This window comes from Dermacentor variabilis, chromosome 2, assembly GCF_050947875.1.
Source record: "Dermacentor variabilis isolate Ectoservices chromosome 2, ASM5094787v1, whole genome shotgun sequence".
Classification (NCBI taxonomy): domain Eukaryota; kingdom Metazoa; phylum Arthropoda; class Arachnida; order Ixodida; family Ixodidae; genus Dermacentor; species Dermacentor variabilis.
The window spans coordinates 18,216,508-18,233,984 of NC_134569.1; the positions used below are offsets into that span (position 1 = coordinate 18,216,508).

At 49.4% G+C, this 17,477-nt stretch overlaps 1 protein-coding gene across 1 annotated transcript; it reads left to right on the forward strand.

The window, feature by feature from the left end:
• Positions 1–649: 649 nt before the first annotated feature.
• LOC142570265 (aminopeptidase N-like) lies at positions 650–5,422 on the forward strand. The gene is made up of 2 exons (XM_075678664.1): positions 650–2,617; positions 5,060–5,422. Exons 1-2 carry the CDS (start codon positions 650–652, stop codon positions 5,420–5,422), a joined length of 2,331 nt encoding a protein of 776 aa, XP_075534779.1.
• The last annotated feature ends 12,055 nt before the right edge of the window (positions 5,423–17,477 follow it).

The following is a 17,477-nucleotide window of genomic DNA, read 5'->3' on the forward strand; positions in this document are numbered from 1 at the left end:
TGAAAATTTCCAGGCTATTCAAACTCCCTGAGAATTCCCGGTTTTCCTGTTGGTAGACACGCTGCGCAACCCCCTCAGGGAAATCGGCCATGAATCGGGCGGTGCAAGGTAAAAAAAAAAAATACTAATGCGCCCGTAGACTGCATCATCCTCCTCCTCCATTACGATTTCGTGGCGGGTGCCAGAAAATCGTAATGTTGGATGTATTATTATTAGCGAGGCGCGTTGAATGGGAAAAAGCTTCTATTAATAAGAATATTTGTGAAATAAGCCCCGATTCTACTACCCTGCAACAATATACTGGCAGAAAATCGGGCATATATGCGTCTCTCTCTCTCTCTCTCTCTCTCTCTCTCAGGAGACGACCCTGGATCCGCGTCTGCTTGCAAGCCAATTTTCTTCCCGACTATTTAGAATATCGTGCAATATTTTCTCTTCAAATATGTTTTTTATTGAATTTTCCGAAATGTCGTTATTTATAGCTATATATACTTTTTCTCATGCGTGCAGCCAATCGCCCTCATGAGTATGTGCCATGATGAAAAGAATTAGCATCAACAGCGGTCATTGAGCGGCTGACAGAAAAAGAAGTAGAAGAAGCAAGTTTGAAGCCGTCATCCGCGCAAAGACATCAGCAGCAGCTCATGCGATGCTTGAGCCACTCGCAATCGACGCTACTGGCGAAACCGTGTCGGAGCAGCGCTGTCACACGTCATGCTCCTGCGTGGAACATGACTCCCGTAGCTCGCGCTCTGGCCGGTGCTTCTGGGTGGGCACCGACTTGGTTCTGCCCTACGCCTTCGGCATCCTGGGCATCGCCACCTCCGCAGTATTCGTGGTCTTCCTCTTCCTCCACATGCTGGCCCGCATGAAAGCACCGGCAATGCTCATCGCGCACGCCCGCGCCTCGCAGTTCGAGCTTGTCGCTCAGCACTTCGACATCCGCCTCGAGACCGACCTGTCGTCCACCTTCTCCGGCCACCTGAACCTGCACGTAACCTGTCACCACGCCAGCCATCTTGTCGCGCTTGTTTCTAGAAACCTGACGATCAGCGAAGTAAGCGTGCGACCACGCGCGGGTTACGTCAGGGAATCAGAGGTGGCCGTGCCGGTCGGTTCGCAAGCGCCTTTCACCACATTCAAGCTCAACTGGGATCTCGTGCCTTCAGCTGATTACCTCTTGTCCGCACACTTCTCCGGAGGGCTTCACCACGGCGATCATCGGAGGTGGCCGCCCGGCATGTACCGCGAAGTTGGCGACTCGTACACGACGGTGACCTCCTACGTCGACCAGTTGCACGTGGCCGCTTTCTTCCCGGCAGTACAGAGCTCTTTGCTGAGGTCAACCTTTAGCTTGTCCGTGCTTAAGCCAAACGCGAGTGTCGCAGTGCTCTCGAGCTGGGATCTATTGAGGGACGCCCAAGGGCAAGACGGCCAGACTTACCGCGTCTTCCAGAAGACGCCTCCGATCTCACTCCATCAGGTCGCCGTAGCCGTCACCACCCTGCCCAAGATAACAGATGGCTTCACCACGCTACACGCTCACGCGGTAAACATGCCACAGCTTCAGCACTTGCTCGAGTTCTGCACTAGCGTCGTTGAAATGGCGGCGGAGGCCACCGGAATATCTTTTCCGAACAAGGCACTGGACGTGCTGGCTCTGCACAGGTTTCCCCGCGCTTGCCACTCCACCTGGAAACTCGTCGTCGTCAGGACCGGAACGTTCAGGGCGAAGGCCACCGGGCACACCAACCTGGGCCGGCCTTACTTGCGCTTGACCATAGAACTACTGAGCACGTGGTTCGGGAACATGGTTACCGTAGGGATGTGGCTAGACAGAGGCCTAGCCGTCCTTTATGCCATCAAAGTTCTTAAGCTGGCCAAACCTCAGTGGCTCCTGGACGACATACTTCACCTTTATCGATTCGTCGCGCTGTCCAGCGTCGACCTCGGCCCGACGCATGAGAAAGTATTGTACGACTACGAGGTGCCGATCGCAGCTGTCTCTCTCCTGGCCATGTTTCGTTCCGCTGTCGGCCAGGACCACTTCAAAACGGCCACTACCAATTTCCTTAAGAAGGCACAGCGTGATGACGTTGCTGAACAAGACTTCTGGGACAGCCTCAAGGCTTCAAGTTCGACAGAAGCTATGGCTAATTACACGTCCGTCTGGAGACAACACTCGGGTTACCCGCTCCTCAAGGTCGTCCGAGAAGACGCCGAGACAGTCCACGTCGTGCAGGAGCCGTTCTGCGGGTTGAACTGCCCCAATTCCAGGAGTCGCGCCGGCACAGCCGACCAGCAGCAGTCATCACCAGCAACAACATGGCCAATACCTATTACGGTTGTCTACGCTAGCGAACCGCAAAAATTTGACGTGACCGCCGTTGTGTGGATGGTTACTCCCGAGATGACGTTGAAAGCTCCCAACGCTCACTTCGACGACTGGGTGCTGCTAAATGCAGGCAACGAGGGTCTCTACAGAGTAGACTACGAGGATTCCAACTGGAGCCATCTCATTCGTCAACTGCGGAACGACAGCTCAGTCATCCCCGTAGCGAACAGGGCGCAGATTATCGATAATCTGTTTCATCTGGCTCTCGCCGGTTACAGGCAAGTGTGCTTTATAAATGAGCAAGATCAATCCGCCTTGTTCATCAACGCAAACTTTCCCTATTAGCTGCTCTCTACTATGAACAACGCGCCATGGTCACATCTAAGTCCTCTAAAGTGAGTTTGAGACGAATGGACTGCCCAATAACTTTTTTCCATTTACTTCTTTCTATGTAAGGATTATGCACTTACTTGACTGAGCGAAAAGCTCAACGAAATATATGTATAATGTCAGCCCTACACTCCAGTCACAAGGAGCACTTTCAGTGGCGATCAAGCCCGATTCGATATGGAAAGTTCGTTATCGTTCAAGCGAGTCACCCAACGGGCTGGCGGCGTTCAGGCAAGACACATTAGCTATATCTTACATGCATTAGGAAAGGGAAAAAATGTGAGCCACCCGAATGTAGCACTAAGCCGCAAAGGAATCATATTACACTCCACTCTAAGTAATGCACTAAACTAAATCTCGAAACACTTGAATGTTACATAAATTACAAGATGGAAATCCTTTCGGGAGCTGATAAGTTGTACACGTATCCCACTCGGCACAAGGGTAATATGTGTTGTAGTTACGGCAATTTAAGGTGGCCGTTTCAGTTTTTTTACTATTTTATATGCAAGCTCAGATATTGTACGTGGTACAATTTGAGGGTATAAATCAATATGCTGAGTTATTGTTGAGCCGAGAAATGAACAGTTCATAGTGGAGAACGGGTGTTTGCACTTTTTAAAGCCCAGAATAATAATTCGATAAAGTATTTGCAGACGTTTGCCAATCCGAGCAACTCGTACATCAAACACAGCGAAGCCGTGTAAGCCGTATACATGAAGTTTTCACACCCTCCAGAATTTGTCATAATACTTCTTGAGTAACCTAGGTGTCTGTATTGTCATTGCCTGTAATCTATCCAAGACTATCCAAACGATTCACTACATCTGTACTCCGTTCCGTACATACCAGGTAACTCTACGAAGGATATATATAGAGAGACTTCTCGCACCGCTCGCATTCGCTACCAAAAATAGTGGGTCACGCATGAAAGAAAGAGAAAGAGATGTTTTGTGTATAATTCGATGTAAAATTAAGTGTCGCACGTTGTGTCGGAAAGCATGACGTATTTATTACACGGAAGGCATCGCACATCCGAGCCTATTTACCGCCAAACGACCGGAGTGACACGTTTCTGCGACCAGAGCAGCCACAGCGCACCACGTGCGTTCGCGATCAAAACGTAGTACGTCGCATACTGGAGGCACGAACGTGCACTATAGTAATAGGTGATTTAACATTACATTGCGTTTACAAGTTGTCGTTGTAAACTATAAATTGATTATTTCATATAAAGCGTCGCAGGGCCGCGATATTATAGCGATGTGCTTACCGATGCTAATGCCTTCTCGCGCTTCTTTTTTTTTTTTTTTCGCGAGAAGTTCGAAAAAGCATTATCATCAGTAAAAGCATCGCTAAAGCAACTGCGCTGCGAAATGCGCGGAGTGACACTTTTATGACTGTACTAGTTGCGTAGCTCCCTTTGCTATACCCGAGCCTTTTAACATGGCTCACTATACCCGAGCTTTGCGCGAAGACCTCCTCTCTGGACTGTGGCGCGCGAGTGCAGAGGCACGCGTGGTAGTGTCTGCAAATGTCTTGTGCGAGCACAGCCCATAGAGCATAATGGCGACGTACAAGGCGCTCTCGTTGAAAGTGTGCGTATGCTCTCCCTTGTATTCGACGTCACGCTGCACGCTGCATGCGTTGCATCCTCTGCACGCTGCGACCAGATGCCGGCGTCCGGCTGCGCGTTCTCACCGATGCCATGGCCGCCTGTGGGCTCCGATTAGGCTGCGTTGCTGGCTGTCTTTTCTTTTTTCGATACCGAACGCCACTGCAAGAGAACCGTTGCAAAGCTCCCAGACTGCATTCTCGATCGACTGTTCTCTGGGGTGCCCCTTACAGCGCGCTTTGATTAGCTAAGCCATCAGAAATGCGAGTATAAGAAAGGAATAACACACCTTCTATCACCTGGAAGGTATGCCAATCGCTCCAGCGAGGCCTTTGGCATTCATCGTAGTCAACAATTTAAAATTCACGAAGGCATGTTCCAGCGATCTCCAGTAACCCCTGTCCGTGGTCTTAGATGCTGTGCCTGCGAATTTCCTAATCGCTGCATTTAAAAGCCTGCATGCCTCTATCGACTGCGTAAGCACATAAGTCTGTTTCTCTAACAGATCGCCAATTGTCTGTTAAACACATTACATTACCATGCTCAACTCCTCTTCGTTCTCTTAAACTAACTCCTCGGTACTGGAAGTACTGGCGCTGGACCTTACGTCACGCAGAAGCGTGTGCCAGGACTTGGTCGATTTATGATATGGCCCCCAAAAGACATTTTCGGGTGTTTTCAAAGAACGCTTTCGGATGCTTCCACGTCTCGCTGACCAGTGCACATGTTTCAGGACCTTCCAGATGTTCTTCGCGTCGCTGGTCTACCTGGAGAAAGAACGCGAGACGCTTCCGTGGACGCACTTCGTGCGGCTCGCGCGGGCTCTGCCGCACGCGGCGGTCGCGAATAACCGCACCGCGTGGTCCGCGTTGAACCGGCGCATCTGCAAGGGGATCGTGTCGGACCTTGGCTCGGCCGCCAACGAGCCGGCCATGCCGCTTGCCAGGAGCGACTTCAAGTACGACGTGCTGCAGTACTGCTGCCAGTTTGGCCACGAGAAGTGCCCCGCACTCTTCTTCATGCGTCGTCACAACCCTTATCAAAAGACAGACGACGGCGGCGTCTTCCTCGAGCGTCCGTGAGCGCGCGGACGCAGCTTTTACTCTTTCTTGACGTGGCGTTTGTTCTACTTGAGGTAAAATGTGAAAATACCTTGAAAAGTGCACTCGCTACAACTGCTGCGATATTAAATGCGGTAGCGCTTATTGCATCTACTCTAAGTATTGTGCCTTTGAGATCACGCGGAGATTTCGGCTCATTAAACCTCCTTTGTTGTCGCCAAAACTATATACTTCCCGAATCCGCAATAGCTGGGGAAACGTAACCAATGTCGAATGAGACCTAGACCTCGCCCGAATGACACGCCACTGAGATCAATAACTCCGCGTCACCTGGCCAATTTAATGAAGCAATCAACGTGCTTTGACCAGTGCTTTGTCCAGGAATATCAAAGGCGGTGACGGTCGGCTTTTTGATGAGTTGAGAGCTGTTGAGCGAGAGGAAGGAGGGGAGGGGGCGGTCGGTCGTGTCATATAATTCATTTCGTCGCTGGTGTTAGTCCCAAATGCACAGGAATGCCAACTGGACCAGCTGAGTGAATTTTGTAAATTTATGTGGTCCTTCCGCGGGAGGTATTTCAGATCGTTTGCGATAGGACGCTGGAAGAGCGACAGCATACACACTGAACTCTTTAAGCGTGACGTTACGGCGAACAGCCTCGGTCATTGGTAGTAGGTGGTCGTGGAGGAAGGAAATAATAGGAGCGATGGCGAGCATGCCGCAACGCGATTGAATCCGTTGTGGCGGCCCAACGCGTGATAAAAACGTCAGAGCGCGCGGTAGGTTTTAGTACTCCCGGTTGATTCTTTATATTTTTTCGATACACATTCTAAATCATTGGAAGCTTTTCAAATAAACAAAAATATGGCTACCACCGCGGCACTCTCGCTTAATGTCGCGCTTAAGTTTCTGGATTGTGGCATCGAATCGCGGTGTAGCGCTATGCATGTCCGTGCGGCGAGCCACATCAGGGGGAGTGCCTCTCAAGCGTGTCGGAAGTTGAAGGCAGATGTTGCAGACCTCTCCGAAAGGTGCGCGGCGTTACTGCTGACTGCTTTTGCGGCAAGCGTGCGCTGCGGTTCGTGTTGCAGTAAATTGCATAGTAATGTCTGTTGTCATTTCAGAAGCTAAGCACGCATATCCTTTACTTATAAAGGGAGGCTAAAAACTGCTTTGTAAGGTATAGTCAGTTCTCGTGTGAGGGATACAGCGAAGTTTAGTTTGAGTTGGAGTGCACCTTTCTCTTTCGTTCTCCGATATAAACATATATCGGAGAACCCGCTGTGGTTGCTTATTGGCTATAGTGTTGGGCTGCTAAGCACGAGATCGCGGGATCGAATCCCGACCACGGCGGCCGCGTTTCGACTGGGGCGAAATGCGAAAGCACCCGTGTACTTAGATTTAGGTGCACGTTGAAGAACTCCGGGTGGCCCAAATTATTCCGGAGTCCTCCACTGCGGCTTGGCCCATAATGACATCGTGGTTTTGGCACGTAAAACCCCATATTTTTTTTAATAAGATCGTACGCGTCTGATGACCTACCGCTTGTTCGTGTTCGCAGTACGCAGTGTTAGAAGCAGGGCCAGTGCTTGGGAACATAGCCGAGACCGCATGACCCGGCCGTATATCGATCTCAAACGCCAAAACCTGGAACGAGCGCTGTTTGTAGTTGCTGCTGCTTTTCTTGGGAGCAGATAAATTGACAACGCACCGCATTCTACGAGAGAACATCATAGCACGTACGTAGCAAATGCAACTCACCGTTTCCCGCGGGAGTCGGCCTCATCTGAGGCAATAAGCTCCACCGCGTTTGGCCTGCAAGGATGACTCCGCTCCCGCAATGCGATCAATCGCATGCAAGCAAACCCTCACGCCTAAGATGCCACTGATCCAGCGACAATGCAAATCAATAAAGCTCGAATAACAGGGCAAAGTACACACGGCCAAGGCCTCGGGCAAAAATGTGACGAATACATATCGCTTATTATCGCTCACAACGGTCTGTTTACTTCGGCCGAGGTATATAATCTGTAGCCTAAATACGCTGACGTTGGATTGTGAACCTCTCACCACTCGCCCAAAGTGCGGAACACATACCTTTCAGGACCTAAGTGAAACAAGCATACAGAGAAAAATGCGACCCGAGATACAGGCACAGCAGCTGAGCAGCCACGGCGGAGGCCTCCACCTGAGCAGCTAGCAGCTGCTGGCCGAGCGCGCACCGAATAAAAACTACCGGTAACCAAACGTATCGGCAAATCTCGAATTTCCTCCGTGATCTCGACGCGAGAGGTGACGTGTTGGGCCGCCACTGTGGCTTCAAGGAGCGTTCGCTTGCCAAGGCTGGCTCGCTCCTATCTTTTTCCTTCCTCCATGTAGGTGGTAGATCACTTTACACGCCAGAAACGATATCCATCGTAGCGACAGTTGGATTCGCATTTAAGTTCTTACTGAATCGAGAGGAAACAAACTCTTGCCAACATAAGAAAAAACGAAGTTTCGAGGCCCTTATGGGCATATAATTAAGGCAAGAATTGGTAGTCTAGCTACTTTGGATGATACGTTTGCAAAGTCACAAAGCCATTTGAAGCCATAAGGAGAAAGTTTACGCAAATGCATGTTTCGAAATATCATTGTCATCATCACCATTTATACACTAACCACGAGTTCTATTCTGGACATGGTGAAATTGTCGAATTCGTCATCTTTTCAGCTCAGACTCGTCTTCCTATACGGCGCCTCTGATGGCTAAAAATGCCGCTATTACAGAATCTGACACTATGGCGGTATTTGACGATGTCCAGAACAGCACTATGTAATCATTCCCACGCAGGGGGCTGAACCGCCATGCTTGCAGGTCCCGTAGAGACTAACACCAGAGTTCCCTCTATTGAAGCTGGACTGAGGGGCCCATGCATCGCACAATTTCCTTTTTTTCTCTAAATAAAGTTTGCTCCTACTACTGCTACTACTACTACGCTCATACGGATTCCTTGCTCGCAATAACAAGTTGCAGTGTTCCGACTCCACAGATACCAACCTACGCTCATTTCGTCGTCTTTCCGGTATATAAGCAAGAGCTATGCATCTTCGTTGTTATCTTGAGCGAGGAACCCGAGGGGCCTCGAAACGTCAACGGTTGTTTTTACTTTTTCTTATCTTCCCGAATGTTTGTTTTCTCTTGCTTCAGTACGCATCCCCTTTGCCAGACAGTATGAAGTCGCACTAAGTAAAGCTCTTACTATGAGCAATGCAAATGCGCCATGACATGACGATTGCCAGCCTCCATCAGAAGCTCAGGCTCAAGTTATTACTGCTACATTATATGGACAAGTTATTACTGCTACGCTTCCTTCGACACAACTTGTGGAGCGAAGCAGAATGTGCTACCATTTGGTTTCGCTTACACAACTTGCCGTAGAGTGTCTCTTCATCAAATTATGATGGAATGTGGCAGCACACTTCGAAACGACGATATAACACAGAATTAAGGTACTGTGGCAACTGCGCTTACGAGCAGCACATAAAGCAGATCCTGGATCCATCCTGAAATACTCCTGAGAGAGGTCTCTCTCCGCGCAATTTCAACTTCCACTCTCTAAGCTCCCCTTCCCTATGATCACCACAAATAAAATTGTAGCAGAACTCAACTTCGATAGCTATCGAAGTATGCGAATAGCATCCTTTATATATAAAAAGGAATTTAATGTGCGCTAAATGCGGGTTTATTGATCTATTGTATACACTTTGTACACTATGTTATAGCAATTGATCTTATTTCTCACGGGTGCGTAATTGATGACTATATTTTGTATGTTATGATGAGTATTAGGAAGAGCGAAACACACCCAATGGTACATATTCAATGACCCAAGTTGATCTTCAGTTGTCTAGCAAGATAGCCGGAAAGAAAACTGGTCAGACAATGTCAAGAACGTTATTCGAATTAAAAGGGCAAGCCATACCCATTTGTTACAAACCAAAATTTTCAAGAACTAGCTGCGTATTGGAGAAGAGCAGGCGGGAGAGAAGTTCGACGCATATTGTAGGAAAACGCATAGTCAGGATGCATAGCGAAGGGTGTATGTAGAAAGAGCGCACGGTGTTATGATTGGCGTATAGCACCCCGTGCACAAAGGATTCTCGCCCACCATGCCTCGTCGAAACAAAGTGTGACTTCCTGATTCGCCATGGTTGTCTCGAGTGGGTGCCGGTCTGGCGGACACCCTGCAGTGTTTGCAGGCCCCTTTTGTGTGTGTGCGACTTTAGAGGGACCCTTTCCTCGAACTGTCAAGCGCTGCAGGAGAACTTTCGCGAGCCAACGTCGCCTAGAAGAAAGGAGCAAGCCACGACGAGCACTTACACCTTCAGCTGGAACAATGGATCAGCCGCCTTTCCTCTACGGTGGCGGGACACCCTTTCCTTGCTACAGGCTTGGTATCTACGGAGGCGGGACGCCCATCCACAAACCAGACTCTGTGCCTGTCAAGTGACGTCGACGGGAGCAATATCCCTCCCAGGATTTTAGAAAGCCTATTTAAGGGGCTCCGAAATGTACTTTTAGAACACTTGATTCTCTTTTTATCATCTTTCACCAACCTTTCAATACACCGTGCAAGTTTCGCACTAGAAATCGTCTCGTCCTTGCCTGGTCGCCATGGTCTACCGGATGCCTGCAGCCCACCGGCAACGCCACGCTACCCAATAGTAACGTCGGTCGACCTTCGATAAACAGGCGTCGCTACAACTCGGCAGCAGTACGATACGCTACCTTGGAGTACGCAACAACGGGTACAGTGACTCTCCACTTCCTTTAATGGAAAACTGCCCTCGAGTAGTGATCCCATGTTTCGACAGGACCAACGCCAGTTGGGCTTGTCCTAATTGATTTATTTCATCTTTCGCGTGCACTTGTGGGTACGCGACTCTCTCACATCGAAAAGCCAAGGAAATATAGATGTGCGTGGAGTATAAATGGCAGACTCGGCAATGAGGGAGCTAGGAGACAGCACTCTGCGGAAGGTCCCTGTTAGGCCGCTGATCTCTCGAACATGCAGAATGGATGGTGTAGGGCTGCATGATTGTTTTGTATATACTTTCGCAGTGCCGCGAGTTGCCCATGTGTTTTGTGAATAAGGAGGCGTCCAAGCCCCAGCGCGTCTGGCAGCAACCGTTTCTGTTTTTGAGGGGTCGGACGGCCCGTGTGGTGCCGGGTGACGAGCCGCGGCGCGCGCCGGGGGGGGGGGGGGGGGGGGGGAGGTGCGGATGCGGTAAACGGATTCGGAGAACGTGCTCTTACGCGCGCTGTGTTGGCATTCCGCCGATGGTCATAATAGGTCCACGCAGACAAACCTCGAGTGGGACGGCGGTATACGCGACGTTGTGGCGCCGTCTCCTGAGTCCCCTGCTGGTTAGAGACGCAGCCGAGGTTTAGGGGCACCTAGCAATGTTGACCACGTGTTGCGCGTACGGAGCGGGGTTCCACGCCTCTACGCATCCGGGCGGCAACCACGTGCATCTTGTTTTGAGCGCTGAGGAGAGCCCGCTTGGTGTCGAGTTACAACTTGCAGTGCGTGCCGTAGAGATGAGAGGCGCGGTGCGCATGCGGAGACCGCTTTCGGAGAACGTCGTTTTAAGAACACCGAGTCCGGATGTCGCTAGCGGTCATTATTTTTTCCACGAGAAAAAACCTTGAGGGGGACTGCGGTACGAGGTGTTGGGACACCAGTGCCCGAGCCCCCTGCTGGCTAGAAACGCCGCTGAGGTGCGAGATGGCCTCAATAAATCGTGCGTGCCTGGCGTGTTTGCCGAGGACGTCACTGACCACGTGAAAAATAAGAGAGGGAAACGAAGTTGTGGGAAGAGGGAAAACAGGATTGTTTTCCAATGCATTTACTTTTGAGGGTAAGGCTACCCCTTTGGGTTGTGGCTTAAGCAGACTTTCAACTCTCATTGGCAACTGCTTCGGTTGGATGGGCGAATGATCCTACCGCCCCTATTCTTTGTTCCTTTCACCTATAATAATCGAGACGAGGTGCTTGTTCCTCATTCTAGGCTGTAATCACTAAGCCTGATAGACGAGTAAGACTACGTACAATGCAATGCTAGTCTGGGCCGTAACCACTTAGTTGGACATACGACCAACCACTCGGTTGGTCGTATGTAGTGACAGTTGTCCTAGGCTCTAACTTAAGAAAAAGTAGAAGAGTAAGGCGCTGTTTACTTGTGTGTTTTGCATCAGTGTTCTTTTGCTAACTCTGTATTTGACTCTGTAAATATTTTCGTTGCAATATATATTCAAGTTTTGTTACCTCCAACCTGCCTCCTGCTTCATCAACGCCGATAATCACCTTGAAGAGACTTTGGTCGACTTCAAGGAGAAAAGAACAAACTTAACTGTCCCCGGAGCGTTGAATATAGCGAAACAATACTGACCGCTGGTATACATTAAACGAGTGGCGAAGAGAAAAAAGAAGTGCAACAGTTCGCACAGATACAACGACGTTGATGATGACCTTAACGCCATTGGCACCTACCCAGTAGAGAGAATTGGCCAAGGGTCAGGCAGATGTTAAGTATACGTGTTAGGAGAATAAATTTATTAGTCATGTATTTTGACGAATAAAGTTATATATTGCCGCGACAACTCGGCCACATTCAAGTTGCGCGCCCTTCGTATCGGACACTACTCACGCCGTACCGTGGTGTTGTTCAGCAACAACAGGCAGCGATCTTTGTGGCACGGTTAGCCGGTTGGACCAGGCTCGCATGCGCCACGCGCACGAGGTATCACGCGGGAAGAAAGAAGGCGGTTCGAGGCCAGTTTTAGAGCGCGACTGCCGGGGATTTCTTCACGACCGCAGTGACATTTAGTTGCAGGCACATGTGTGAAGAAAAAGAGAGTACGACGTACGTTGGAAGGAAGGAAGGAAGGAAAACTTTATTTGGTCCTGCAAGTAGTGATAATTAATCACTAAGCGGGCCGCTCCCACGTCGGGACCGGAAGGCCAAGCCTCACGGCCACGTCGTGAGCCTGCTGGACAGCCCAGAATTGTTCATCCAGGTATATTTCACGCACAGTATATTTCACTGACGTTTCGGCTGGTGGACCAGCCTTTGTCAAAGTGGTGCCCATCAAAGTCCACCAGCCGGAACGTCAGTGAAATATACAGCGCAAGTCTAACGTACGTCGCACTCTCTTTTTCTTCATCTTACCACCGGGGCCAGCGTGATTTCCTCAGCCACATCTATATATATCCAATTACTTTTGTGCTTCAATGCATAAAACAACGTTTTGTTAAAGAAGTAACTGGAACGCCAATGCATTTATCCGCGAAGATCGGGAATTTCTATATCTAAACTGGTGTCGTTCTGAGAATTGGTTCCAAGTGGATCCGCCTGGCGAACTCCAGGGCTAGAATTTGTAAATTGCAATATGGGATGTAATCAAGGTAATTCGTTAAAAAACTGAATTAGTGAATTTCTGTTAATTTATCGATTATACATTTCACTTTTTGTGCAAGTAATGTCTCCCTCTTCGAGTAGACCAGCTCATGAACTAGAATTGCGCTATCTGCCACAAGCAGCTTTTAAAAATTTTTGAGTGTTCACTGAAACACCCCGTATATAAATACACAATGAGCGAACAATAACATCATTTCAAAAGATGAAGCGCCAACAGAGACACCACACTGAGACAGAACAATGACAGGACAGGTTCCTTCTTAGTGTGCTGTCTCTGTTGGCGCTTCATCTTTTGAAAGGTATGAACCAACTAGCCCCACAACGTGTTCTACTGCAATAATATGATTAATGTTTTGACTTACTGGCAAGTGGGAAATTTCTATCGCGTCGTCAGAGTGGCCATTGCATTGTTGACTATACAACCCCGCTGCAAATGGAAATCCTCGCCAACATCAATAAATTTCAATTCCAGGACTTAGTTGCTGCACTTCTTCGAAGGTGCTCGCGTCAGGCTCTCACTGTTGCCTCCCTCGCCGTCGTTCTCCAACGCCCCGACCTGCAGCACTCTCCGCTAATGGCGCTCGCACTATACGACGAGCTACACGCCACCGTCACAAGGTCGCGCCATAATTCCATATTTACGAATATAGGATAAAGGACGGCGCCATGGTAACCATGGAAGAAGAAAGAACGGAAAGAAAATGCACACACGCAACAAAACCAGATGTCGACAGGTCCAGCGAAACAACCAAACGAAAGACACCCTGCCGTTCTTGATCAATGGCGTCGTTTGGGCGTTAGCGCGTGAGAGATCAAAGCAATAATCTACAACGCATAAATCAGTCAACCTCCCAAGAGCCACGCCTGCCTGTTCACGCAGCCATTGGTGCGAAAAAGCTTTTTTTTTTTTTTCATCTTCACGGATGACAGCGAAGAAAGCAAGATTAGAACAAGTATAACAAAGGAGAAGATCAAGGTTGAGGCGATTAGGTCACAGGGTCGGTCAGACACAAAACGGATTAGAGGCGGAGTTGCCTACCAACAGCTCGCTTTAGAAGCAGGATGAAGAACATGATGAAACTTCTAATAAAGCAGGAGGCACGAATTATTGGCTGAACTAATAACCTACGCAAAATAATAATAATAATAATAATAATAATAATAATAATAACGTAGAATTCCCAAAAGCTGGGAGCCTTGGAGCCTTTATTAAGATAACTTAATCGCCATATTCCATCTAGCTCTTCTATCTTCCTCCTCTTCCCTTCCTTGACAACCTTGTTATGCGTCTTCATTTTCATTTGCTTCCGTTCCTGACCATGGAATCTTCTATCCTTCCCGCCTTCTGTCGACATCCCTCCTTGGATGGCATGGAATAACGTTTGTATCGAAGCTTTTTCTTTCATCCCTCTCGGTCTTTAGTAATAAAACGTTTTCAGGATCTCTTGTTGCCTGGCTGTTTTGGTAACAAGATACGGGTCACAGAATGGAGTCCTTCAATCAAAACCCTTTTTCACCAAAATCCTGTCGCTAGGAGTTATATCCGGTATTTTGGACCGATGACGTTCGCCAAAGATCCTTTTCATAGCATGGCGGTATCTCCGTCGTTGCTCTGTAGGCAGTGGCGTAGCAACAGGGGGGGCCGGGGGCCCGTGGGCCCCGGGTGCAAGGGGCCAGTGCGGTGGGGGGGGGGGTGTCATATACGCCTGAAGACACCCCTCTTTCCGCCGGCTTGACTGGGCGCAAACTGCAAAGAATGCTCCGGTATAGTACTCCTAGCTCATGCACCCGATGCGTTGCGCCGCAGAATTGTCGGCTGCAGCTCTATCAACACCCCACGAAATAATTGCACGAAGTGCGCGCTAAAAATTTAATTCGCGAAATGGTCGCTAAACTAATCGCCTTAGCGGAACGTTTCATGTGGGGTGCGCTCGTGCTATGCGTTCATGCTGGGAGCAGGAGTCGCTAAGCATACAGTGAGGCGTTGTAAGGCGTCGGGGCTCTTGGGTCCCTCTTCCGTTCAGAACGCGCAGCGAAGACGAACAAAGACAGCAGCAAGACGGCGTTCAACCAGCGCGCCCGGCGCTCGCGTTTACGGCGAAGCGTTCGTTGAGAGCGACGTTGCATAAGTGGGGCCGTCAAAAGTCGCGAACGGGATTCTCTGGATCGTCTTCAGACTCGGTTCGGCCGAAGAGTTTGGCGGCGTATGACTCTACAGGCTGTAGTCGCGGGCCCGCCGCGATGTCCGGCTCGCTTTTATTTCCCCTCTCCCGCTCGCTCCGAGAAGCCGCTGCGAAACCTGCCGTTATGTTTCACGCTTTCCTTCTTACCCTCGAAAGTTTCAGAAAACTGTTGTTGTTGTGTAACTTCATGTCACAAGTACAGTGTATGTATCAGCTGCACAGAATTTTATTTAAAAAAAGGTCAATTTTATAACAACATTTCCCGATCGAGATTCTATGAAGTTATGTCCTTTTGTGATTACTGTGAACTCAGTAGCGCGAAAAATACGGCAGATAAGTAATAACCATATCCTTAACAATCCCGTAATTCGTACTTATAGAGGAAGCACTTCAATTCGAGAATTGAGGACTCAAAGTCATATTATTAACTCAACAAAAACTTCTTAAACAAAATTGTTTTGGGTGCTACAACCTACAGTACTTTGGCACTGCGGGCGGCGCCCAGTATATGGCAGAAGCTTAAGAAATATGAAATAGTGGACCAGTTACGTTGATCCCTTTATCCTCTCCATTGCGAGTGCAGACCAACAGTAGTGCAAGCTTTCGCTGGCACGTGCTTGATCGCGGCCTTTTCTTTCTTTTTTTATGGTGACGCCAAGAATCGACGCGAAGCGTGCTCTATTCTGTTCCCAATCTTGCGGTGGTACCGCAGCTTGGATAATCACGTTTGTCCGTATAGCAGCAAATTAAAACAAGGCTTTATTGATCAGAATGAAGAGAACTCGTAATTGTCATAGCATTGGCGCCCGCGCATGCGGGGAGGCAGGTAGCGTTTCTTAGGGTGGGGAAATCAGCGTCACTGACAAACAATTTAATTTTCGTTTTCGTTCAGGGCTGCCCACAGACAAAATGCTGCGTGCCATAGTACCTACGACGATTTTTGTGAAGTTGTTGTTGGGCAAGATAAGAATGTCGGGCTTCAATTTTGCAAATGCAATATTGCCGCTAAAATTGGTAATTAAAACTTTATTATAAAGATATTCTTTGTTACTTGTGACGTGAGTCATGTTTTCCACGATGCCGCATTTGTATTGGCTGCCAAGCCTTACAGTCTGACAGAAGATGTGCACATGGGCTTATCACACGTTATCAGTGCAGGACCCTGTGGTATTTGGCGCAGGAAAAACAGCGTGTCTATTTGCTGCATTCGCGGTCTCTGGGAAAGAAAGCGACGGAGAGGGGGACCCGGGGAACGTGCGCGGTATCCAAGGTGGCTGTACTGGTGCTGAAACCCGGAAATTGTCAATATCCTCGCCTTCCTCGACTACATTAATGGGGGAGGGGGGAGGGGGGGACATAAGACCTATGGGCCCCGGGTGCCAGACGACCTGGCTACGCCACTGTCTGTAGGCAGCAGATTTTTCCGGATTGTAACCTTGTCTGTAATCCCTAGTTCCTTATCGGCTGGGTCCATTTTTCGGCTCTTTGCAAGCTGTTTTCTGCGTGCCACGTAGAAAAGGTCTCTAACTCGCGCTGTAGGCCTAGGCTTCACGCGCACGACGGAGTGTAGGCATGGCCTCCGGCTTAGCTGTTGAAGGCATGTGGATCACCTCGGAGGAAGATTATCGGATGGATGACAGCCATCAGTCACTGAAGGAGACGTGCATTAGCCGCTGGCGGAAAATCCGTGGCTATGGATACCAACCATGACTGGAAAGGTAGTCGCCGCACGGCCACCTCGCCGAACGTGCTTAAGCGCGTCGCTACCGCCTCTAGGATCCCGATGCTACCGAGGGATCACATCAAGATAATTGTCCGCCCACGTGGCGGCCTCGACGTTAAATAGTTCAGCCTGGTGCATCGCTCCAGAGCGCTGGCCATGGCGGCAGCCTTAGCGCCGGAAGAAACGAAGGAGGACACGTACTGTGCGAACGGCTGTCAAAACATTCTCGTGGTGTCGACTCCGCGGGAAGAAAACGCGAGAGCTTACGCCAAGGTACGTAAGATCCATACGAAGGATGGACCCTTCGAAGTGGCGGCCTACACCGCAGCAGAAGATACATGCAAGGGTGTATCGCGGTATCGACCTAGACATTAGCAACGCGGAACTGAAAATCCTTTTCGTCAATCATCGAAATCCGAGTCTCGTTGAGGCACGTCGGATCAAGCAAACTACAACGGTGGTGGTACTTTTTTAGGGACAAAGAGTGCCAAACCACGTTATTTGTGGTAATGTACTCATGCCCTGTAATCTCTACCGACGGCAGATAGATGTGTGCTACGGCTGTGGTGAAATCGGACATAGATCCGACGTGTGTCCCAATCCGGCAAGTGCTAAAAAGTTTAGGGGCTGTGGAATCACTTCCCCACCTGAAGACTATCAATGTGATCCCAAGTGTGCTATTTGCGGTGGCGCACACCCAACTGGGGA